The 24,752-nt window shown below is 53.3% G+C and overlaps 1 protein-coding gene across 1 annotated transcript; it reads right to left on the bottom strand.

Moving 5' to 3' along the window:
- Positions 1 to 10,991: 10,991 nt before the first annotated feature.
- LOC139826645 (ribosome maturation protein SBDS-like) lies at positions 10,992 to 21,756 on the bottom strand. The gene is made up of 4 exons (XM_071802997.1): positions 19,052 to 21,756; positions 18,332 to 18,496; positions 13,952 to 15,422; positions 10,992 to 11,048 (listed from the first exon to the last, which is right to left on the bottom strand). The coding sequence occupies exons 1-3, from the start codon at positions 19,190 to 19,192 to the stop codon at positions 15,324 to 15,326; spliced, it is 405 nt and encodes a 134-aa protein (XP_071659098.1). The 5' UTR covers positions 19,193 to 21,756; the 3' UTR covers positions 10,992 to 11,048; positions 13,952 to 15,323.
- Between the last annotated feature and the right edge of the window lie 2,996 nt (positions 21,757 to 24,752).

Genomic DNA, 24,752 nt, shown 5'->3' with positions numbered 1-24,752 from the left:
TTTGCGCCTGAGGAGGCGGCAAACCAGACAGAGTGAGATATCCTGTAAAGAAATTGGTTCATATTTCTTCTTCTGTAACTTTCTGGTGTTTATACCTGTACTTGGATGTTCAGCTCTAACTTACAGGCAACAGCTGAAGTTCTGTTCGGATGAGCTGAATAAGTGTGTGGCCAAAAGCCAGCAATCACAGTAAGCCCTGCAAAATGAAGAGATGAGTAACAGGAGGGCTAATTAAAGAGGTCTTTTAAAAAAAAATGAAGAAGAAACTGAAAACATAGATTAAAACAAAAGTTTCTTCTCATTAAGTAACTTGACTCAAGGGCCTAAATTCTTCAGGGAAATATAAATTTTATGATATTAAAGGAGTGGACACTGCAGGTTTGTGAAACTCAGGACCTGAGCCTGAAAGTTCAGAGTCTCTGTCCATCTCCAGCCACCAGTCCTTGTTCTGCTGAGTTAATAATCTCTTCTCCCAGTGTTTCAATCTGCTTATTTTTTGTTTCCAGAATTAATACATTGTGACCCAAGCTTCCTTGTTTCCTTCCGATTAGATTATTTGCTGGTTTCTTGACCTTTGGGCCTGCCTGTCTTCCAGGAGCTCTTGAAATAACCCTCTAGATGGGGTGAGGGACAGGACATGAGAGAATACACCTAATTCATGCCCCTGTGAATGGTAAAAGTGAAGTCTTGGTGCCTTTCTGTGCTGCTCTGCCAGCACTGTAACAACCTGAGGCTTTTCTAGGAGGAAATGTGAAGGTGGTCGGTGGGGTGAGATGGGTGCGGACCCTGGTGAGCGGCTCAGCCGGGTGTGTATGTGTGTGGGTTTAACCATCCAAGTGAAAACATTGCATTTAGATTAAATATCTCTGACCTGTCCTCTCCCTACTCCTGTCTGGGCTCTTCCTTGTTAGCCCTTTTGGATGTCCTTTGTTAGTTTTATCTGATTTTCTGCCTTGACCTTTCTGATTATGACCCTGTCTTCTTGTGCTTTTCCTTTTATTTTCAGCTGGAGGATCACAAGGGTACAGAAGAGCCTGTGATTCTGCCAGATTGGTTTCTTGTTACGCTTGCGATCTTCGCTTTATTATTGGCACCGTTTGCACTGAATAGGGTTTGAAAAACTGCCAGTTGTCCTGAACTCCTTTGCCCTTCAACTCTCCTCCTCTGGGATCTCACCTGTGGTTCAGGGAGGTCTCATTTCTTGAGTTTTCATGTTCATTGTTCTTCTTCTCCTTTCGTGGTCACCACCACCAGCATCTCCCCACCTTCTTGGTCCCCAGCAGGTATCCACGTCAATCACTACATCACTGGAGTCAATGATACTTTATACCTGTGCTGCATTTTCCCTCAAAGTTTCTTCCAAGACTCCACAGCACTAAGCATTGCTCAAGGAACAGAGCAACCATTATAGGAGGGGATAAAGCAAAAGCTGATAAAAATAATACCCAGGGGAGTGGGGAGGGGGATGCGCTGCATCTCTACTAAAAATGAAATATTCTGCGGGCAGCTGGGACAAGTCTCTAATAAAATACGGGCTTACGATCGTGAGGCTTCTCTAATAAAAATCTTTGTGGTGTGGGGGGTTTTGAGTGAGATTTTTTGCTTATTTTTGGAAGGGCAGGAATATTGTGCACAGTTATGTGGGACTATGGTGGGTCTGTGGATTCCCTGACGGAGGGCATGGGAACAAAAATTAGCCTTGAAGATATGAAGGCCTACCCATGAGAAAGATGGGAGTGATGGAGTATCCGGAGATGTTAAGGATGTACCCGGGAGGGAGAAGGGAGTAAAAGAGTAACATTGATGACAGCAAAAATAGCCAAAGAGATGTTACTGCTGTAACTTGTAACCAATAGTGAAGAGACACTTGAATTGGTAAAACTGTATAAAAATGCACTTGTGGCAATAAATGGCATCTGCTGCTTTTATCCTCAGAGAACTTGGTCTATGCCATTTGTCCGTCTCAACCGTGACACAGGAGGCTCCATGTGAACATGAGCAGAAACTTGTTTGCTGGGAGGTGCCAGAGCCTGGCCCAGGCTGCCCAGAGCGGGTGTGGAGTCTCCTTCTCTGAGACATCCAAAGCCGCCTGGACCCACCTGTGTGATCTGCTCTGTGACCCTGTGTGAGCAGGGCTGGGCTGGGGATCTGCAGAGCTCCTGCAGCCCAACCACTCTGATTCTGTGACTCCCAAGAGGACCACGTGGTGATCAGGCTGCTGGGGTGGATGGAGTCCATCCTGGGGCTGGCTCCAGGGAAGGGACCGGGGCAGCTGTGGTGCACGAGGAGGAACGATACAGGTTCCCAGGTGTGGTGGATGCACTTGACCCCCTCCAGCCAGCCCAGCGGCAGTTTGGTTCAGACTCCAGAGGAGGGAAAGGCCTGGGCTGCAGCCAGGCCAAGAGCTCCTTCCAGGAGACCCACAGGGAAGCAGAACAGCAGCTGAACACCAATGGGTTGTGGGTGCAGGGGGTCTTGTGCAGACCTTTCCCACTGTCTGCAATTTGACTATGAGCCAACAACTTTATTTTATAAATATGACAGCCTGGATGAGCCTACTTTGAGCTCGCTCTGCTGAATAACCAGCCGTATGGCCATGGTTTTACTGCTCACAGCTCAGTGGATGAGCCCAATTTATGTTTCATAGCAATCGTTTAGCTTAAGCAAATGCATACTAGAAATAACGAATTATCTGGAAGTATAAGGTTGCATGATTTTTAATATACTTGCTGCTTCATGTTACTTAGGAAGCTAAAATCTTTGCTGTAAAAGAAAACTTTGTAACTAATCTTTGCTAAAATCTGGAGCTGTAAAGTTCTGCTCATATTTACCAAAAGCACCTACAAACTACACTGAAGACTTGCAAGATAAGGTCTGGTTCACACTTTGCTGGGAAGAACGGAACTGACTGGGGAAAAAAATAACAATGCAAGGCTAACGTGGAGGCATCACAGACGTCTGCAGAACGGGGCCTGTTTGGCACTTTGCTGAGAAGAAAAGGATTTATTCACACAAACAGCACCCGGAAGGCTATGGACCATAAACAGTGTCTACAGCTGAACTAAACAAAGGCACACGTGATATCAGTGAAAAGACCCAGTGAGAAGCCAGAAGACCCCAAAAGGAAATATTACTCTTATTGTTATCAAATAATTTTGAGATCAATGCTAAAATAATTTAGAGGTGCAGTGCTAAAATGGAGATATTGTCTTGAATAAGTAACTGTGATCCAACTGCATATTTGAACTTGGTACTTGGTTGTCATATCTGAGCTCAGTATTTTAGTTGGCATATATATATATATATGTATTTCGTACCAAAAGAATTTTGTTTGGGGAGATAATTACGAAATGGGAACCGGTTCCGCTGCTAAAATACCACCTTGCTCCCCCTTAGGATGCATCCTTACGCATTAGAGTAACTTTTGGGGAAATATTCTGATAAAAGAAACTTGAAACGATACTGTACTCGAATGTGGCTTAAATGTGGAATTCTGGGTTTTAGTGCTGTATTGCAATTAATGTTGTTCTGCAGAACTTTGGAAAAAATGGGATGAAGTATGGTACTCTAAGTTAATTTACTCTTATTGTTATCTAATAATTTTTAGACCAGGAAAGAATTTAAATTGTTAAACTCTGATTCCGATTGGGGGGGAAAAAAAATCCACAAAAACCCCCCACAAAACCAAAACCAAAACCAACCCGAAATGCTATGATGGATGGGAACTTGATATTGTATGAGGTTGTATTTAAAAGTTGCTGGAATGTGAACTGATTTGGATCTAGGAATCTCCGTGAGTCTGTGTGTATTGTCTGAAGGCCTCTAACGCTTTGGGGAAGGAAGGGGTGTTTATATTTTTTAGGATAGTGATTGCTGTTAACTTCTTGAATGTCAAACACATCTGTGTGACATTTTATTCACAGAAACAGCCCCTCCCACCCCCAAATTCACGCACAGTTTCCCTTCTCACTGAATTACCCAGACTGCAATCTGATTTGCTCAAATCTTGTTTGCCAAAGGGTGAAAGTTGTACTTTCTTGTACTTCCATATGGTGCCTCAGCTTGTCCTACGCTTTCTCCAGCCCCCGCCTTGGGCAAGCGCAGGAACACTACAGGAGAAACAGGACTATGATTTCTGCAAGTGACTTCTCGCTACATTTTATATCCATCTTGAAGACTGCAAAAGACCTGATTTACAGAGTAGCAACGACTGCAGGTTTCTGTCTCTCAGTGATCCAGACTCTCTTCCAGTGCAAAGAAAGGTGATCCTGTGTGCGGCACGTCAAGATAAAGCAAAGTGGGTGTCTGAAGTCACTGGCATCATAGGGAAGAAATCCCGTTTCTGCCTACTAGAGCAGGAGGGGAAGCAGGTAGGTAACTCAGGGGCAGGTGTTTGCATGGCACCTATCTACATAAGTCTTCATATATACATATATATATCCATATATTCCTTAGCTGCTTAGATTCACCTAAGAAGAGGCAAGCCATTCTTGTTGACCGTTGGCCAACCTCACGCGTGGTGCCATGAGAAAGGCACAGCTGTTTAGAGTGTAAATGGCAGTAGGAATTACTCCTATGGAGGCAAAGTCAGGATGCCCAAAAATCAGGGCTTTTCAGGAAAAAATATCCCACAGAGGTCTGACAAATGGGCCCGATCTCTCGTAGCGCGGTTAAGCCTGCCTGGGCTCTGCCAGCATCGCTGACACCCGCTGCGTGGAGTCCCCACAGAGCACGGGCAGGGTGAGGGTGCCCAACAGCCAGCAGTTTCGAACTTCCTTCCCTCCTGCCACACAGCCGCTCTCAGGCCCCTGTGACACGCTTTATGCCAACCCAGGGGTCCGCAGAGGAGCTTTCGGAGGTGTCCCCATCCCACCTCGGCTCCAGCCTGCCTTTCCTGCCAGGGGCTGTGGAACAAAAGGGTCGGGAGCCCCAGCAGAGCTTTGGCAGAGCCCAGCTGCCCGCCATGGCTTTCCTCTCCCCAGGCACGGCTCCTGCCTGGGGTGCCATTGTCCCTGTGGCACACGGTGGTTCCTGCACAGCTCTGGGCGCCCCGCAGTGCCCTGGCTGGGCGAGCCCCCGGATGCTTTCCCCTGCAGCTCGGCTCCCCAGGGTGCCCAGGCTCTTCCTCCTCCTCCTCTTCCTCCTCCTCCTCCCGCTCCTGTCCGGGATGTGCAGCTGCGGCAGGCTCCGTGCCAGGGACGCGGGGTGCAGGGGCACAAAGAGCAGGGCCGCAGCCGAGCCGGTACAGCAGAGCCTTGGGGAGGGCTGCCCTTGGAGCAGGGCTGAGGCTGAGGCTCCAGCCCTCTTCCCTGCAGTGGCCTTTCCCTGCGCCACTGCCCAGCGCAGCTTCCACAGCCGCCAAGGAAACACCCACAGTGTCAGACCCAGCGGTTTGCAGGTGGGGCTTTACTGAACAGAAGGGAGAGCTGGTGTCAGCAGCCTGGCTGGCCGGCACTGGCGCTCGTCACGCCGGAGGAGGCTCTTGCTGGACGTGTCTCTCGCGAGCCTCAGCGCCTGAGACGGTCTCCTGGCACTGGCCGACGTGGAGTAGATCTCGTACCGCTTCTGGGGGACGCTGTTGTCCTCAGGGACGCTGGGGGGCTCTTCTCCGGCCTCTTCCCAGCCCTCCATGTTCATCTCCAGCAGGTCACAGCTGGACTCGTCTGACTCCACGCTGCTCGAGGAGCTGTCTGAGGAGCACTCGGGGGAGCTGGATTCCTGCACAGGAGGAGACTCTCATACAACAGCCCTGCACCCGGAGGGTGCTGCTTCCCAGCACGCAGACCCCAGAACACTTCTGAATGGACCACACGGGACGGGGAGAGCCGGGAGAAGGAGCTCAGCAGGCCCTGGGGTGACCTCTGAGTGTCACCAGGGTTTCACTGCAACTCTGTGTCCCCCTTCTTGCTCAGGAAGGGCAGCATCACCCGCCCGGTTCTGCTGCAGCAAGGCTGCTATGACGGCTTGGGTACCAGGGTACTTTGCAGTCTCAGCCGCCCCACGGGAGAAAGTGCTCTTTTTCTGCAGGAATCCCAAGTACCTGGCTCCTCTGCATCTCCTTTGGCTTTTCTCCATTTCCTTCCACATTGGGCATCTCCTCTTCTGCCTCGGCCTCTGCCAGCTCTGTTTCCTTCTCTTCCTGTTCTTCCAGGTATTTCTGGATATACGGTGGAAGCTGCTCCTCCTTCTTCTCCCATTTATTCTGGGGGACAAACAAAATGCAATAGCAGGCAGCATTAGCCTTCCCTGCCACGGCTGAGCTGTTTTCCTTCCTTCCTTCCTTCCTTCCTTCCTTCCTTCCTTCCTTCCTTCCTTCCTGCCTGCCTGCCTGCCTGCCTGCCTCCCTCCCTCCCTCCCTCCCTCCCTCCCTCCCTCCCTCCCTTCTCTTCTGCCTTGCTGTCCACGCTGGTTTGCTCCCAGGTTCCCGCAGGCTCCACCGAGGAGCCCGTCTGGAATGACCAGGGAGATAAGCCACCACTGGGCTACAAACCAGCCGGCAGCTGGCGAGCCCAGACAAGCCCTGCAGTCACCTGGCCGACAGAAACGGCCTCAAGTGAGGGCTCTGGGGGTGTTTCCAGGCTACTGGAAGTGACAAGTGTATTCTCAACTGACAGTGACCCGCCTCCCTTCAAGCAAACACCAAAGCAACTGGTCAGTGGTCCCGTGAACACCCAGTGAAGAATCTTGTGAGCACTGGCACGTGTGGAGCAACGCTGCTCTACAGTCCAGTACGATGTGCTCCTGCAGCATCCGGTGTCGGGTACCTTTTCTCTCCTCTCAATGGCTCTGGCTATGAAGTCCACTTCTCTGGGTGCAACCAGAGGCGGTAGCTTTCCTTTCTCCTCCTTTTCCTTCAAGCAGCTCCTCTGGATGACCGGTAGCTGCCTGCAAAGACACAACAGGGCGTGTTGGCAGGAGCGCAGGAGGAGCTGGTTCTGCATCCTGTGCTTCCAGGTGGCGCACCTGCTTCTGCAGCAGAACGTGCTCTGCTCGCATCCTTGTGATCAAGTCCCCAGGCACAGAGAAGACCCCAAGCTGTCAGCCTCGGATGTGCCCAACAGCCCCCCCTGCAACCCAGGATGCCCAGGTCTCGGCCCTCTCTTGCTGGAGCAACCAGAGGAACAGGGTCCTGTGCCCGGAGATAGCGCTATGCCCTGTACGGGCAGGTTGGGCGCTGGGGACACAGTGTCAAAGGGAGGAGGACACGACCCCACGAGAAGGGCCATCCTGCCACTGGGCTCTGCGTAAGACAGGCGTCAGCGTAGAAGAGGCTCCTGGTTGCTCAGGGCAATCCTCTGCAGTAACTAACTGCAGAACTCTGTTCTCAGCAAACAGAAAGGCCAGGCTCATTTCAACCTGAAGGGAAAGCCAAAATGACCTTCTGCTCCTGGAATCAACCTTTGCACTTGGTTACTCAAGAGATCTGCACATCGGAAGGGAAGAAAGAAATAGTGGTGCCAGCAGAGTCTGCCAAGAAGCTACAAGACACTGCCATGACCAAGAAACCATGAGTTAGTGGGACATGGGAAAAGCGCACTTGGGGTGTTTCCAGGAGAAACGTCTCGCTCCCACAGAGGCCGGAGCAGGGGGTCACGCTCACCCATTTATGCGAGTGTCTCACCTGGCGCGAGGCTCACTCCCCTCAGCTTTCTGACCCTGCTCCGGCTTCACAGTCAGGGCAGGTAACCGATTTGGAGGAAGCCTTGCTCGACGGAGGAGGCGCTTCTCGGCAGCATCCTCTAGAAACGGGAAAGGAGACGGTTCTTCAGAACAGCATCTCGGTGTTGTTCTGGGAACCGGGTGCCACTTGTGTGCCAGTTCCAAGGAGAGTGACGTGCGGGTCTGCTCAGGGCTGTGGTAACACTGGGGAAGGTGGTCCTTTTCATCCCTTTGGGGGAAAGCCATGTTTCCTGGGAGGTCTTAGGCCTTTTCTGACACTGTTTTAACATCCAATGCCCCATGCCTACAGTGCACCGTTATTCCCTGGGGAAGACTGTTTGCATGGCTTTCTCTCATCCGTGTGCTGAAACGGGGGGTTCCATGGGAGATACTCGTGCTGTCCAGGAGCCATTCTGGGGAGGGGAATCATTTATCTCAAGGGAATCCGGCTCTGGGGTTTCTGCATTGGTCCCGTGCACACAGATTTGCTGCTGGGGCAGGTTCACACCACAGGCCATCACCTTTTCCCTTCACACATCCTTTCAGGTCTATCAGCGCTGGCATTTTCGGCACGGTCTCAAGTTGGTACCTGGAAGAGCAAGAAGGTACCAGGCTGAAGAAAGGACACCACATTGTTTCCCAAGGCAGCCCAACCCGGAGGGCTGCAGTAGAAACTCCAGTGCCGGGAGGGCTAGGTGAGACCCCGTCAGCCTGTGCCCACTTTTTTCCATCCTTCCCGTGAGAATGGCCGTCCTCCCACAAAACCCCCTTGCTGCTTCTGGGGAAATGATCCTGCTCATAGTGCACATGGAGAGCAGAATATTATCTAGTGCTCTGATTTTCTAACACCCTTTCGAATTCTGATCTTGCCCTCCAAGTTCCTTGTAGAGCCTTGCAGATTAACGTTTCCGGACCTAAGAGCAGTCTCTCCCACAGAGGAAAGAAAAGGAGCAGGAGAAACGTAGTGGGAAATGTTGCCTAAATGCGTCTCTAGCTCCACAGTAGGACAGATGCATAAGCCGTGCCACTGTCCCACGTTCCTCCAAGTGAAGTCAAACATACCATGGCAGGACGATAACACGTCCAGAGGAGGTCTGGGAAGCAGCGGTGTCATGGCGTGAGATGACTGAGTCCCTCATCTCCGGCATCTGCAACGAGGACAGAGACGGATGACGGGAGGAGCGGACACTGGGAAGGGCCGGCTGCTCGCTCCGCCTCAGCCCAGCGCCAGCAAAGAGCCAGAGCCGCCCAAGGGCTCTGGGCTCAGCAAGCCTTGCTCTGCCTGTGCCTCTGCTCCCGGCCCCCAGAGTGGGGCACGCAGCGCTCCGCGCCATCAACGCCGGCCTTTTCTCGCAAAGTGCAGCTCCTCTGGGGGTGGCTCTTGCAAAGCCAGGCCATTGCACGCCAGGGAGGTGCTCTGCAGAGAGCCTGCTGTGCTCTAGAGCTCCAGGAGCCCAGGTGACTGAACAAGGCATGGTCGGCCAGGGGAAAGCAGCCCCCAGAAAGCATTTCAGAAGCAGCAGGAGTGGGGCTGGGAAAGTGAAAATCCTACCTCGAGAAGAGCTTGCAGCATCTTGCCAGTGCCATTCAGCCTTTCCAAAAAGTGTAAGTAAAATCTCTTTTTTATCTCTTTTCCCTCGGCAATCAGCATGCCCACGTCCCTCCAGATGATGGCAACGTTCTTCCTGTTCTCTAGGTAGGCATGGAAAAGGTGCGTGGTCCTTTCCATGTAGAGCTGCACGGTGCCCTCAGAGACAGCGTTCTCTGAGGCTATCTCAGCATACGGCAGTTGTTCGAAATCTTGATGGCCTGAAAGACAAGAGAAGAGGAACACATGAGCTTGCAGACCTGCTGGGCAGGCTACAATCAAAGGTCTGCAGCCTCCAGGCCCTCGGGCAACACTTTGGTACTGGGCTGTCTGGCTGGGCCAGCGCCTCTGAGGAGACGCTCGGCTTGTCCCTTCCTCTTAAAGTGGACAGTGAGGTGCGGAGCAGACAGCTGTGGTTTCTCTGATACAGAAAGGGAAACAAAGAGTCTTAGGCACTTGGTGGGAAGAAGAGTGACTGCGGGACAAAGTGGGGAGATAGGCACCAGGTCCCAGGGCAAGCTGGAGGGTGCCAGCCCACACTCGGTGCTGTCTTTGTCTTTAGAGAGAAACGCACCCCAAACACAGCCCCAAGCTCTGGGTGCTCCCCAGGGTCCCACAACAGCTGCCCCAAAGGCAGTAGTGACTAGAAGGCGCAGGTGTCGCCGTCACTGGCTTTTGGAAGGAACCATCTTACCCCCCTGGGTTTCCCCTGCTTTTCCCCCGTGCAAGGAGGCTGAGGGAGCTGGGAAGAGCCCCGGCATTTGCCTGGAGGAGGTCTAGTGCAGCGGAAAGGGGGAGCAAGAGTTGAAGCATCACGGAACCAGAAGACACCACACCAAGGAAGCTGTGAGGGAACCTGTTGTTGAAGCAGGACAAAGAGAGTGCGCTCTTAGCTGTATTGTCCGCTGGTGATTCTTTAAAACAAACAGCTAGGCAGGGTCCTTTCACAGCCGGCTGGTTTTGTCGAGTGAAGCTCTTGGCAGGACCGCGGTGGGTGGCTGGTACTCCCCTCAGTCACCTCTGGGGAGCACAGCACCCCTCCCCACCCTGCTCAAGGGCCAGCGCCGCTTTCACGCTGCTTACCAGGGAAGTCTTTGCAACCATAGCGGAGCTCATGGTCCTGCACAACAGCCTTTTCAGGTCGAAACACGGGTCTCTCCACGATCACCAGATCCTGCTCGCTGAGGGCTACTCGCTTTCTGACAACCGCAAAAGTCCCGATTCCGGGAATGCGGACAGCCTGGAACAGAGGAGATGGCGGATGGGAAGAAGTCTTGGAGGGGCAGACGGGTGACTTGTCAGAGGAGGCTGATGGCGTTTAGTGCCCTGCCCTGGCCTGAGGCACAAAGGAGCAAGATGGGCTCCTTGGGAGAACACAAACAGGGGCTGCGCTTTTCCCTCTCACCCCCCTTCAGCTACGAAGAACCAAATAGGTGAGGGAAAGCTGACAAACACCCTCTGGCTCAATCAGATAGAAGGCAGGGGGTTCCCACGCTTGGAATAAATCCAGATGTGTCCCAGGCTTCCAGGTTTTCACATGCAACTCTGACGGGGGGACCTTCTTGTACATCTGAATGGACAGAGAAGGTGTCCATGTCACTGTGTGCATTGCAGTGTCGTGCTGGGGCGTTGCTCCCGCTTTCAACGCAGGGGAAGAACAGCTGCACCCCATGGCAAAGGGCTGTCAGGACTTGATCAGCGTTCATCAGGGTGTGAGGGGAGAAGGAGGTAAGGCCCACCTGGTGGAGAGCCAGCTGCAGGCTGAGGTGATACGATGTGCTGGCCCAAATCTTAGCGAACTCTGGAAAAACAAGGGAAAGACCTGTCATGCTCTGAGGCAGCAAGCTCAAGACCATTCGGCCCACTCCTGTCCAAGGAGCGATGCATCTTTCACTCAGGCATTTCAGGTGGTCTCTCTCCAGCCCGGCAAGAACCAAAGGACACCTCATGCTGCCTCCAAGGGGCTCCTTTCCTTGCAGGTGCAGCTCTCCAGGGTGTGACCCACTCCCACGGGAAGCCGGCAGTGCTTTGCCATGCCCGCGGGGGCACGGGGCTGTGCTCCACGCGGCTCTCGGAGGCTCAGGGCAGGCCCTGGTGTCTCCCCAGCAGGGGCCAGTTTTGCCGGGTCACATCTCTGAACACACAGAGCCCACGTGGCCCACGAGCACCTTCAGCTCTTCCATTCAGACATGAGCTCAGCGTGGGCAATGCCCAGCGCCAGGCAAGGGCAGCCCTTTGGGGTCAGGGGTTTCTGCCTGGGCTGCCCCAGGAAGGCAGGGGCCACGTCAGGAAGGGAACCAGGAGCCCTGGCTGCCACATCAGCCCCTCAGCCCTTTGGGATGGTCAAGCAGGTCCCTCCTTGCAGTCACCACTCCTGAGCAACCACCCCCCACAGTCCTTGGGTTTCCATCCTGATTTCAGAGATGTCCTTGACCCAGACACACATGTGAAATTGGGCCTGAAGGCCTTACCATAACGCTCGAGCTTCTCAATAGTTGGGCTCAGGTGAGGCTGCAAGAAGAGCTGTCTTGCCATCTTAGTTCCACTGCTGCTTCAAGTCAACAACTGCAGCAAGTGGCTGGACAATGGCTTTACTGCTTCTCCTTGTCCTCCTCCTTCTCCTCCTCCTCCTTCTCCTCCTCCTCCTCCTCCTTCTTTTTCTCTTCTCCTCCTCCTCCTCCTTCTCCTTCTCCTCCTCCTCCTCCTTCTCCTTCTCCTTCTCCTCCTCCTCCTCCTTCTCCTTCTCCACCTTTCACACTCCTTGGTGCTGTCGTGCTCCCTCTCTCCGCCTTCTCCTCCTCACTGCAGAGCAGCTACTCCAGAGCAGAGCGGTGGCGAGAGCAGCTCTCAGCACTTGGAGTCGACTCGGCCTCACCGGGGTGAGTGGGGCAGATGCTGGTCACGACAGGGAAAGGGGGACTGTCACCACTGTGACGTCTGGCTGTCCCACTGTGACCTCGGACCGTGTCACAGAGGGGCTGCACACACCTGCCCCCCAGGCCCTGCCAGGGGCTCTGCAGTGGGCAGGGGTTTCTGGGAGCTGCCCCCACCCCACTGTCTCCCGAGCGGGAGGGGTTTCCCCAGGCCGCCCCTGCCATGTCCCCACATGGGGACACCGGGCTGCAAGCGCCGATGGGCTTTCTTCTACCCTTCCCCGCTTCTTCCTGCCTCTCTCACCCAACGTGTCTGCAGCGGGGAGCGCGGCTGCCCTGCCACAGTAGGGGCGTGCAGAGAAGACGTGAAGCTTCTAGACCGCCCACAGTCAGATCTGACACGGATATAAACGGGGTCCCGTTGAATGGCCGTTTGTGGTCTTCTCGGAGCTGCGGGTCTGTCTGCCTGAAGCCTCCCCTTAGGCAGGATCGCCACCTAAAGTAGCCTCCCGGGATTGGGTCAGCCTCGTCGCCTCGCTGGGGTGAGCGATAACTTACTAGGTAGAACTGAGCTATTTCCTCACCAGATCAGCGAGTGTATTAAATAATTCCTCGCCGCTTGGGCGGGTGTTTTCCTCATTATAAACCCGTGGATTTTCTTGAATAATTCCTTGCCAGATTCAGGCAAGCGTATATCCGTAATATAATTTCTCACTAAACACGTGGGTGTATTTTTCCTGGGGTTAGAGACTGTAATAGACTTAACGATATATTTGTTAATCAAACTGGCCTAAATGGATATGTTATCAGTGGCTGTGAAACCTGAGCATATAATATTAGTACATGCTGCCATTAAACAATGCAACCTGTATGTAGTCTTTGTAGAAAAAAACCTGTTCCACAGATATGTCTAAAAGCCTAATTTAGCGTACCCTGCAGAACATTCGGGAAGAGGGTGACAGAGAGAAGGGCTCAGGGTCATTAGGAGACGGGAGTGCCGAGGCGCCAGTGAGCCGCTGGGTGCCCGCGGCCAGTGTGGGGGATGTTTGGAGGCTTCAGGGGCACCCCACAACCGGTGTGGGGGTGCAGAGAAGCTTCTAGAATGCCTAGAGTCAGGTCTGATCAGCCTATAAAAAACGGGACTCTCGTCGAGACTCCGCCCATTGTCGCGGGTCTCTCGGAGCACGGGCGAGATGCTGCCGCCGAGAGCCCTCCTCCCCGGGATGGAGACTCCGCTTGCCTTGCCGCCACGGGTGTGAGTAAAACGGCTCGCAGGATTGCGAGTATATTTATACTTTCCGTGCACATTTGCACCTGTAACTTCCCGTGCTTAATATAAGCACGTATAAAATTATTTGCTCGCATAAGCGCGAGTGTATTTATACTTTCCGTGCACATATGCACGAGTAACCTTCTGTGCACATTTGCACACGTATAAAATTATTTCCTCGCATAATCGCGAGTGTATTTTCCTCCCGTGCTTCCATATAAGCACGTGTAGTATTCCGTGCACATTTGCACGTGTAAGTAAATTAACCCTCGCAGGATTGCGAGTGTATTATAAATTTACCCTCGCGGAATCGCGAGCGTACACTTTCCGTACTCACTACGAGTACCTATATCCCTTTAAGAATAATCCCGCACCGTGTTCAGGCAAGCGTGTACTCCTCTGGGCCTCAGGGGCGGTTCCGGCATTGTTTTGGGTGAAGCCACGTGCATGCACACTGTGGACCTCCTGTTGTACTAGTTGCTGCCCCTTCATAATTTTCCTCAACTGATACCCGAACCTATATTTAAGTCACTTTTGGAGGGCTAAAACCCTGTTTCTCACCGGTTTAATAAAAGTTGTTTTGGACCCTCTTGTCCCTTAAACTAATCTCGGGGTGCATTCCGTGACACGCTGGCTGTCTTCTTGCTTTGGATCAGCAGCTGCCCCTCCCTCTTGATGTCTTCCCGGGTGGGGACGTGCTCGTCATCTTCGTCATCAGATTTAGAGGATTCTGGAGGAGGGAACAGAGAGAAACGGGCCGGGGAGGGTCTGCAGGGCCACTTCTGCTGTGCCCATGTCACCAGGGAGAGCCAGCACGCTTTGGAGGGCTGGTGACATCACAGGGAGCTTTCCTGCCAAGCCCTGGCTCTTCCTGCCCAGCATCCCAGGCTGACCTGCAGGGCCTGGCAGTGCCGCTGCTGTGGCCCATCCCCAGCTGCTGGGGCTTCCCAGAAAGGTCTGGAGCCACGCGGTGCTGGACGCAGCTCCAGCTTCATTCAAAACAGGTGGCAAGCTCAGAAACTCAGTGGCTCCTCCAAGAGCATCCAATAGGAAGAGGCCACAGACAGACCCCAGCACTGGTTGTTCTTCACAACCAGGTGATTTCGAAGACAAGGCTCTCCCTCCTTGCCCCACAGCATCTTTTCTTGTTCCTTCTGTGGTTCGATGCTCACCACCCCGCCAGCTGCCTTCATGCTCCCACATCCCCACCTAAAAGCACCACCCATGCTCAAAGCCTTGGAGACAGCCCCAAGGTCTGGAGAGAACTCATGGGCTGGGCTCTGCTGGGACAGGGAGAGACAGGCGAGGATGGTCACAAATCCCAACAGGCAGGGGCAGGGACAGTCGCCGTGGGACACGTCCCCGCTAAGCTCTCCTACCGTCATCGCTGCTGTCTCTCTCCTCAAAGGAAACCACCACGTTCTGAGGATCACTCGACATTTTTTTCTCCAGAAAATCCCTGGCCTTCACAAAAATCTGTGAAAGACACCCTGGGTTAATTGCTGAAGGGGAGGTGGGTGTTACAACCCAAGAGGTGCCCTTGATGTCCCCCTGGGGGACACTTGGGACGGGCCATCAGGAGGAGCCTGCTGCGGGTCCCCGAAGACCCCAGCAGGGATGGACATCCCACGTATCTCGTTGCTCTTATCCAGGATCTTGCACTCAGGGGGCAGGTGGGCCGCCCGCTGTGCCAGGTACTGCAGCTTCTGGCCCAGGTACTGGAGCTTCTCCTCCACCCCCCGGGACAGGAGAGAGTCATCCTGGAGACGGAGAGAACCACCTTGGTGGGCAAAATGAGCCACCTGGGGTGACGGTGGCTGCGCCAAGTGTCACCGCGCTGCGTCACTGCGCCACCCAGCGCTGGGTGAATACCTGGCCAGGCACGGTGATGCCGTGCAGATGGAAGAGGAGGCGGTCGATTCTGTTTTCAAATTCAAGGAGAAGCTCCTCGTTCTTCAGCAGCTGGGCTCGCGACCGGTCTCGCCGGGCCTCTTCGGACTGCAGTTTTGCCCTCAGCTCCTCCTCCAGCATCCTGCAGCCAAGCACAGTCACATCCATACAACTGCACAGGGGTGCAGAGACACCACAAATCCGTTGCAAAAGCTGCCCAAGTTGCAACCCACCACACCCCCTGCCCTGAGTAGGGACATCGTCACCAGCTCAGGTTGCTCAGAGCCCCGTCCAGCCTGGCCTGGGATGTCTCCAGGGACGGGGCATCCACCACCTCTCTGGCCAACCTGGGCCAGGCTCTCACCACCCTAAGCGTAACAAGCGATAAGACAAACAGAAATGGCCTCAAGTTGCGCCGGGGGAAGTTGAGGTTGGATCTGGGGAACAATTTCTTCCCCAAACGGCTGTCAGGCATTGGAACAGGCTGCCCAGGGCAGTGGTGGGGTCACCATCCCTGGAGGGTTGGACAGACGGAGATGAGGTTCTCAGGGACGTGGGTTAGTGCCAGGGCTGGGTTAACGGTTGGACTCAATGATCTTGAGGGTCTTTCCCAACCAAAATGAGTCTGTGATTCTATGACACGGCTGTCCCAAGGGACATACAGGGATGGTGACTCCACCACTGCCATGGGCAGCCTGTTCCAATGCCCGACAGCCCTTTTCAGGAAGAAATTGTCCCCTATATCCCACCTAAAACCTCCCCTGGTGCCAGTTGTTTCAGGCTCTTGGTCTGGTCTTTGCACTCTGGCCAACAGAGAAGCCACAAAACGTGTTGAAGACTTCTCTCTGACAAAGCTGGACTCCATTTTTCCATCTCAGTTTTTGGAGAATCCGGTCTGTGGCCTGTTTGCCAGATGCAAGGGAACACTGAGATGCTTTAGCTGCCTTGAAAGGAGGGGAAGAGCAACGACACGCAGCAACACAGGAATTTCAGGTCTCCTGAAACTGTTAAGTTGTGAGCAGAAGATAAAGGCCAACTGCTTTATCATGAGCATTCCCTGAATGTGTTCAGACACCGCATCCCAACTCCTCACCATGTCTGCGAGGCGAGGAGAAGACGTCACCCCACCAGCGAGCTCCTGCCCGGGAGACAACACTGGGTGCAATCGGACTGACTGCCGCTGTCTTAGCCTGGCCCGGGAGAGGCGGCCGTGGAAATGGATGTGACAAGTGGCAAAAAGGTACAGGAGCGAGTGGGAAGACACCAGAGGCAATGCCTGGGTTTCTAGAGTAAGAAAACACCAAAATACAACCAACCAGGAAGGCAGCAGCAGGGTCAGGAGCATCCCTCTGCCAAAGTGACCCCTGAGCCACACAGGACAGCCCTGCCTGGGACAGCCTGCCTGCACTGGGCAGGGGAGCTGCATGGGGCACAGTAGGGCACTGTCCCCACCCCATGGGGGCCATGGGGCAGTAGAGCCCATGTCGGGGCGTCCCCATGATGGAGGTCATAAAATCATTGAATTATTTTGGCTGGAAGAGACCCTCAAGATCATGGAATCCAACCATAACCCACCCCTAGCACTAACCCATGTCCCTGAGAACCTCATCTCTGCATCTGTCCAACCCCTCCAATGATGGTGACGCCACCAGTGCGCAGGGGAGCACACACATTCCCAAACACTGGAAAAAGAAAGGTTGCACGGTGCCCTCCAATATAGGAAAATTAATAATGTAAGGAATAAATTAAAAAATGCAGGGGAGGGAAAGGGCTGATGCCATTGGGGTTTCATTAGGTGGCAGGTGGGGGGGGGTGACACAGCCCAGGGAAGGAAAGGAGAGATTTCCTCTTCTGCCCTGAGAGACCCTTATTCCTTCCACAACAACCACTGCCAAAGGCTTGACAGGAGCTCCAGCGCAGTTGTCTGCAGCCGCTGCCGGTGAGAAACCTAAAATAGGACACGGGAGAATTTGCACGGGAGCGTTCACCACGCGGAAATATCTCTGCCCTGGGAGGGCTGAGGTTGAGTGCGTTGGAGGTTTGTTTTTGTTTTCAAGGATGTGATCAAAATCACATGAAATGACACACAACGAAGGATAGGCACAGGCTGGGACTGACACCGGAGCCTCAGCACCGGGTTTTATCACTCATGGAGAAAGGGAACCAGGCTAAATCAGCCAGCTGGAGGCCAAAACAAGCAGCTCCTTTGGCTGTTCTGGGACGGGAGATGCAGGCAGGGCCACCAGTGTGGGGTCTGTCCTGGAGCTGCAAGGGTGGGATGTGGGAGGAGGCAGCCAGAGCTGCTTCCACACAAGGAGGCACAAACATCTGCCATTTCCATGTTGGTTTTAGGAGGGTTAATATAAGTGTGGGTCAAAACTCACCATCACATCGCCTGGGTTAGCATTGCCAGCCACAGGTTGGGTTTTAGCATCGTTCTAAAATGCTGGAGGGCCTGAGGCAGCACTGGTGACAGAGGGACAGACCCCCTGGGGTCCATGTCTGCCTTGCGCTGGGGACCCCAGAGCTGGACTCAGTTCTCTGGGGGGCCCCAGGAGAGCAGAGCAGAGGGGGAAGCATCCCCTCCCTCCACCTGCTGGTGATGTGGCCCAGGACACACTTGGCTTTCTGGGCTGCAAGAGCACACTGCCAGCTTATGGCCCTTTTGTTACCCACCAGCCCTTCTCCACAGGGTTGCTGCCCATCCGTCTGACCCTCCCTCCCTCCCCCAGTCTGTGCTGGTACTGGGTATTGCCCTGACCCAGGTGCAGGACCTCGCACTTGGCCTGGATGAATTTCACAAGATTCACATGGACCCCCCAGCCTGTCCAGGTCCCTCTGGATGTCACCCCTTCCCTCCAGTGCATCGACTGCACCACTCAGCTTGGTGGAAAACCAAAAGTGAAGTGTCTTGGGTGATGCAGACATCAGAGAAAGGCATCTGGCTTTAGCTCTCTGCCAAGCACAGCTGGGGAAACCCTTTGAAATGCTTCAGCCACTTTAGCAGAGAAAAATAACACTCCCACACAGTTGCCAGGCTTTATCGCTTACAATTTCTAACTGTTGGTGGAAATCTTCATTCTCAATCACTTTAATCAGCACCTTGAGCTTCTCTTTCAGTTTCTTCCCCTCCCTTGCTGGAAGAATAAATCGCAGCCTCATGTGAGCACGTTTGATTTGCATGGTCTCCTTTAACTGTCTGATCACTTCCAGTGCCTACAAAGGTGTTAAAAACAAAGAGCATTTACACACCTGCTTGAAAACCGTCACACAGACCAAAACCTCAAATCCTTCGCATCAGCTTCTGACACTTTTGTCAGCGCTGCAGGGAGTTTGCTCGAACGCTGCTTTGGTAGATTAACAAGGAAAGGCAGAGTTCTTGTTATTCGTGATCCCTCCAACACTTAAAAAACCCGTCTGAAATCTTAAATAGCACTTATACTGCAAACCAACATGTGGCTCAGATGCAAGGCCCAATCTATTACCTCAATCAAACTAAAGGACAAAACTTTTCTTTCTGTTCCAGGTGTATCACTGTTGCTGCTTTAATTAGTTTCTTTCTTTCTTTCTCCCTTCCCTGAATTGTTAGAAAACAAACTGCACGAGTTTCAGCAGCTGTTTGCATCCAGCATTCAACCACCGGCTGGATGAAGAATCACTCTGCAGAATTCAGCCCCCAGGGCTTTGCTGATCCCTCTGTGGCTGCAAACAGAGAAATTACACTTGAAGCCACCACCTCTGACCTGAAACCGATTTTGCAAGAAAACAGACCTGCTGCTTCGTGCTCTTGTTTGGTTTGACGGAGTAGTGAATGTCCTTCACGGCTCTTTCTATGACGATCACTGTGTACGGCCTCTTTGTTTTGGGATTCACGCATTTGTCAGCGACAATGGTCGCGATGTCTCTAAACATCTACTCCAGCTGCGTGTGCCGTTCTTTGTCCGATACCTGCAGCTCTCCTTCTGTTAAAATCTGGACAGTAAATAACTAAAAAAACCCAGTTAATAAATGTCATGGGTTTGACTACAGAGTGAAAAATCTAGTAACTCTGTTAAATTTAACAATTGCTTGAATGGTTTGGTCAGATGTGAAGTGGATAAAAAAAATAACAGTATTAATAATGTATGTCATTATGACAGACAGCACGGAGAGATTTCAAAGAAAAAACTCACCACAGAAAAACTACAAAAAAAGATGCGCAGATTTCCTTGAATTCACAACAAGCCCACAGTTCATATCCTACCAAGAAGGACTAAGAAATTAGATCTGTTCTTAACATTTCATTGGACTTCCCCAAGTGAGCAACTGTCCCCTTTGCATCCCCTGCATCCTTAAAAATATACCTTAGGTGAGAAACTCTTCAGCACTGGTAATTCTTTTTTTTTCTGTGTCCACAGACATCAGTGTATAAAAGCTGTATATTCTACAGAGTATTCAGAACTCTTTTCAGCTAAATACATATCAAATATTCAAGACTTGGAGCACAAGTGTGATGGGAGCAGCTGAGGGACCTGGGGGGTTCAGCTGGAGAACAGGAGCTGAGGGGAGACCTTCTGATCTCTGAACTGCCTGAAAGGAGCTTGGCGCCAGGGGGGTCGGGCTCTGCTCCCCAGGAACAAGCGCCAGGAGCAGAGGAAACGGCCTCAAGTTGCCCCAGGGGAGGCTGAGGTTGGATCTTGGAACAATTTCTTCCCCAAAGGGCTGTGGGGCATTGGAACAGGCTGCCCAGGGCAGTGCTGGAGTCACCAGCCCTGGAGGGGAAAGTCTTCTCCAAGCTTTTATAAAGCTGCTAACCGCGAAGTGGTTGAAACCTACCATCTTACAGATTTCTGTTTGGTCATCCGTCACAAATGCTTTAACAAGATCATCTTTCTTTGCCACCTGGCCTTTGAAAATGTTGACAAACACTCTGTGTGTCTGCAGGACCTCATCAAAATCTTTCTCTAAGAGATTAGGGCACGGTTAGAAAATTTGTGAAGTCAACAATATAAAAAAGAACATGAGTTTTTAGCAAGGAGGAACAACCTGTGCTGCCAACGAGCCTGGAAACTTCTACTCCTGAGATGTAACTCCCCAGGAAAGCGCAGGGCACTGCCCTGTGCCCAAGGGCGCTCCGCGTACCCGGATTCACACAGATCCCACCACCTTCCTGGGCTGGAGAGCCGCGTACCACAAAAGCTCCCCGGCTCCACAGCCAGGCCCCACCTGGGCCTCTCCCCTGCCACAGCTGGGTGCCCACACGGGGCTGCCCCACAAAACTGGGTCATAGAATCACAGAATGTGCTGACTTGGAAGGCACCTACACGGATCACAGAATAGTTTGGCTTGAAAGGGGCCTTCCCAGCTCCCCCAGTGCCACCAGGATCACGGAGTCCAACTCCTGTCCCTGCACAGGACACCCCACAGGTCACCTCGTGTGCCTGAGGACATTGTCCAGTCTCTCCTTGAACACTGCCAGACTTGGGGCCATGACACCTCCCTGGGAGCCTGTTCAGTGTCCAGCACCTCTGGGTGAAGAACCTTTTCCTCATGTCCCACTGACCCTCCCTGGCACATCTTCTGCCATTCCCCGGGCTCTGTCACTGTCACAGAGAAGAGCTCAGACCTGCCCCTCCTGCTCCTGCTGAGGAACCTGCAGCCCATGAGCTCTGCCCTCAGTCTGCTCTGCTCCAGCTGAACAAACCCAGGGACTTCAGCCGCTGCTCATTCGGCTTCCCCTCCAAACCTTCACCAGCTTCGCAGCCTCCTCTGGACACGCTGCAGTAGCTTTGTCTCCTTTTCTCCTGTGTCCCCAGCCTTGCACACAGTGGATGCTCCAGGTGAGGCCGCCCCAGCGCAGAGTAGAGCGGGACAATCCCCCCCTGCCCGCCTGGCCGTGCTGTGCTGGGTGCACCAGGACACGGGGCCCTCTTGGCTCCAGGGACACCGGTGGCTCACGTTCAACTTGCCGTCCACCAGAACCCCCGATCCCTCTCCATGGAGCTGCTCTCCAGCAGCTCGTCCCCCAGTCTGTCTGTACAGCCGGGGTTGGCTCAGGTGCAGGATCCGGCACTTGCTCTTGTTGAACTTCATGTGCTTGGTGATTGCCCAGCTCTGCAATTTGTCCCGGTCCCTCTGCAGGGCCCCTCTGCTCTTCAGAGTGTCCAAGGGAGGTCCACACAAGCCCCCCCCCAGCCGGGCCCCACACGGGCCTGCGCCCCACACGGGCCTGCGCCCCACACGGGCCTGCGCCCCACACGGGCCTGCGCCCCACACGGGCCTGCGCCCCACACGGGCCTGCGCCCCACACGGGCCGGCCGGCCGGCCTCCCTCCCGCCCTCGGGCAGGCCCCGGGCCGGCACTCACGCTCCGCTGCGCCATCCCATGGCCTTGTTGCGGTAACAGGCGATCCCGAAGCGCCTCCCGGCGCTTTCCCCCTGGTTGGTGGGGGTGAAGACGGACACGGCGGCGGCCGCCGCTGCGCCACGGCCGAGGGGCCGCCTCACGCTGCCTTCCCATTGGTGGCCGCCGCCCCCAGGAGCGCCAGCAAGAACCGTCCGGCGGGAAACGGTGGCCGGAAGGGGCGGGGGTCTGGGGAGCTTGCGGTGTATGGGGGGGAGGAATAACCGTGAGGGACGTGAACCTGTGAGGACTGTGGGGGGTGACCGTAGGGTTTGGGCAAAATAACTCTGAGGGCCAGTGGTAATAACGGGGCGGGGGAAGGGGTGTGTGTGAGGGGCGGAGTAATGACCATGAGAGGAGGGTGGGTGTGGGGGGTTGATAGCGGCGGGGTCGGGGGTAATGACTTGGGGAGGTGTGAGTGGGAACTGTAGGGTGTGTGGGGGTAATAACGGGGCGAAGCAATAACCCTGAGGGGGGAGTGCATGTGTGTGTGTGGGGGTAATAGCTGTGCATGTGGGGGTAATAACTGGGGGGATGCGAGGGGTAGTAACTGTGAGAGGGACAAATAACGGTGTTGGTGATGACTGTGTGTGTGTGAGTGATAACCCCGGGGGGGTGTGTGTGGGGTAATAACTGTGCGTGAAGGTAATAACTGGGCTGGGGGGGCGGGGGGTGTGAGGGAGGGAAGAGTAATAACCCTTGGGGGCAATAATTGTGGGGAGGGGAGAAGTGTGTGGGGGTAATAACTGGGGGGGCTGTGAGGGGTGGGTGTGGGTAATAACTATGGAGGGGGCAATAACTGTGTGTGTGAATAATAGCCATGGGGGGGTGGGTGATAGCTGTAGGGTGGGGGGTGATAACTGGGGGTGTAATGATGTTGAGGTGGGGAGAGTGTGTGTGTGGGGGGGTAATAACTGGGAGTGTGTGTGTGTGAGGGGGGAAGGGTAATAACCACGGGGCGGGAAAATGTGTGTGTGTGTGTGTGGGGGGGTGATATCTGGGGGTATGTGAAGGGGTAATAACTGGGGGGGGTGGTTCTGAGGCAGTTACTGGGGTGTGGGATGTGGGGGTCAGTGTGAGGGGTTTGTATGGGGGGTTAGAGGGGTGGGTGAACACGGGAGGGATGGGCTGGGGGTGCAGGATGGCGCGTGCTGGGGTGGGCACAGGGTGTGGGGTACTTGGGCTGCTGCAGGTTTCTGGAGCCCCCTGGAGGGGTAAAACCCACCCCTGTGGGCTGCCCACATAAACCAGTCGTGCTGGAGGCACAGGATGAGCTGCTGAACGGGCCTGGGAGCCCCTCGGCTCTTTTCTTTTTTGGGGTTCAGTATTAACTGTGGAGGGGTGAGGGGGAAAGAAGCTTTTTTAGCATTAGTAACAGCCCAGGGGAAAAATAAGTTAGCAAAGCTTCCAGCCTCTTGGAAATGCTCGGTTTCTGAGCTCGTCTCACGTCTGCAGAAACAAGATCCAAGAGGACTGTGGATAACAGCAGGAGGCTGTCATCTGCGTTCCTCAGTCCATCAGTGTTGCAAACAAACCTTATTTAAACTCTTAAATGCTTTTTTTTTTTTTTTTGAGCTAGGTAGTGTCGGTGACTGCACAGGTGCACTCCTGGCTGCAGCGTTATGTACCCTGAATTTTTAAGTTGGTTCAGAACAGTGTGGGTTGTTCTGAACCAACCGTCACCCACATGATAGAATTCTGACAAAGTACTTTGAAGGTTTCCAGGTTTCAGTCTGGCCTTGAAAGTCTGGGTCGAAGCTGTTGTTGTAACCAGTGTGGTGTCTCATGTACACAAGCAAGGGCTGTGTTCGGCAGCAGCCTCTGTGGCAGTGATTTCTCCCCTGACATGGAGCTTTTTAGCTCCAGAGATCTGCCTGTGTCAGGTCCGCGCAAAACTAAGGCCAGCGAACGTTTTGCAAGGACTCTTTACTTTCAGGCACTTGCACAGCACAAAAGTATTTTCTGCCTTTCCTTAGAACAGAACCTGTATGATTATTTTTCTTGTGTGCTTACACTGAATTCATCCTGTAGGAATCTGCTTTCGCTAAATCTGTTATTTATTCCAGATCTAGATGTCTCAATGGATACGTGGAACTTCTTCTATACTTCCCTGGTGTCCTTATGGCTGCACAGACTTTACGTTGATTCTGTTGTTGCTGTTGGTGAGGCGTGGAATGACCTTACAACCCTTGAGGTTATAAGGAAGGTATGTATTTAGGTACGATGCCGGACACACGGGGAATCATTTCACCTAATACGTGTGTAAAATTACAGTAGCTGTGAGCTTGGTTAAATGCAGTAAAGCGTTACATATTCACGGAAGTTTTAGGAACACCTGTACATATTCATAACCTGTCCCCGAGAAGGCGGTTCTTATTGCAATGAGTTCAGGAGACCATTTCCAGAGTCTCCGGCTCCTCCTGGTTGCAGCTGCGCAGTGATCGTGACCCCGGGTCCTCTTCTCTGTACCCGATCACCTTTGGTCCAGTGTGATGAGTTGGTTGGGTCTCAGACTGCTGAGTTGGTTAAAACTGTGTCCAAGTTTCTGTAATCTAGTTCACCCAAGGATGCACCCGAGGATTGTGATCTTTGCAAGGCGTCAGTGAAGTCCTGTTTTTCGTACAATAAGTTACACAGAGTTAAGCAAGGCTAGGCAATAGTGATGTGGGTTAAAGGGTTAGCTCTCTAAGTGTCTTTAGTGATGTGGGGTAGGGTTAGTTCCTTAAGTGTCAAGTGTTAATTAGTTAATTGTCAGTTCCCTGTATCATTCCCCCCTTTGCTAAGAGGTTAGTAAATTCTTTTACTAATGTGATGATTGTCTATGTTTTCTCTGGCCGCAGGTAAGAAGGCTACTTCTACCTGAGAAAACCCATCTCTATCCTTCAACAGATTTTTAATGTTAATGCAAAAGTCAGGCTCCTGGTGTTTGTCTTCTGCGCTGCTGAGCTCTTTGGGGGCAGCTGACAGCCATGTGGCTGGTGCTCCGGCAGGAATGGCATCTTCTGGGCTGCGACGGGAGCTTGCGTTCTTTGGCGTGGTGACCCCGCTCACTGCAGCTGTAGCATTTGTCTTCTCTTTCGGGTTTCTTCTT

This window comes from Patagioenas fasciata (assembly GCF_037038585.1).
Source record: "Patagioenas fasciata isolate bPatFas1 chromosome 19 unlocalized genomic scaffold, bPatFas1.hap1 SUPER_19_unloc_1, whole genome shotgun sequence".
NCBI classification, from domain to species: Eukaryota; Metazoa; Chordata; class Aves; order Columbiformes; family Columbidae; genus Patagioenas; species Patagioenas fasciata.
This window is presented reverse-complemented; position numbering and strand designations above follow the sequence as displayed.

Coding starts and splice junctions, on each gene's coding strand:
- LOC139826645 (XM_071802997.1), bottom strand. CDS start 19,192: ATGTTTAGAGACATCGCGACCATTGTCGCTGACAAATGCGTGAATCCC. Junction 18,497..19,051: donor ACAAGAGCACGAAGCAGCAG/GTCTGTTTTCTT, acceptor ACACCTTTGTAG/GCACTGGAAGTGATCAGACA. Junction 15,423..18,331: donor TCCACCAACAGTTAGAAATT/GTAAGCGATAAA, acceptor GCTTGGCTGCAG/GATGCTGGAGGAGGAGCTGA.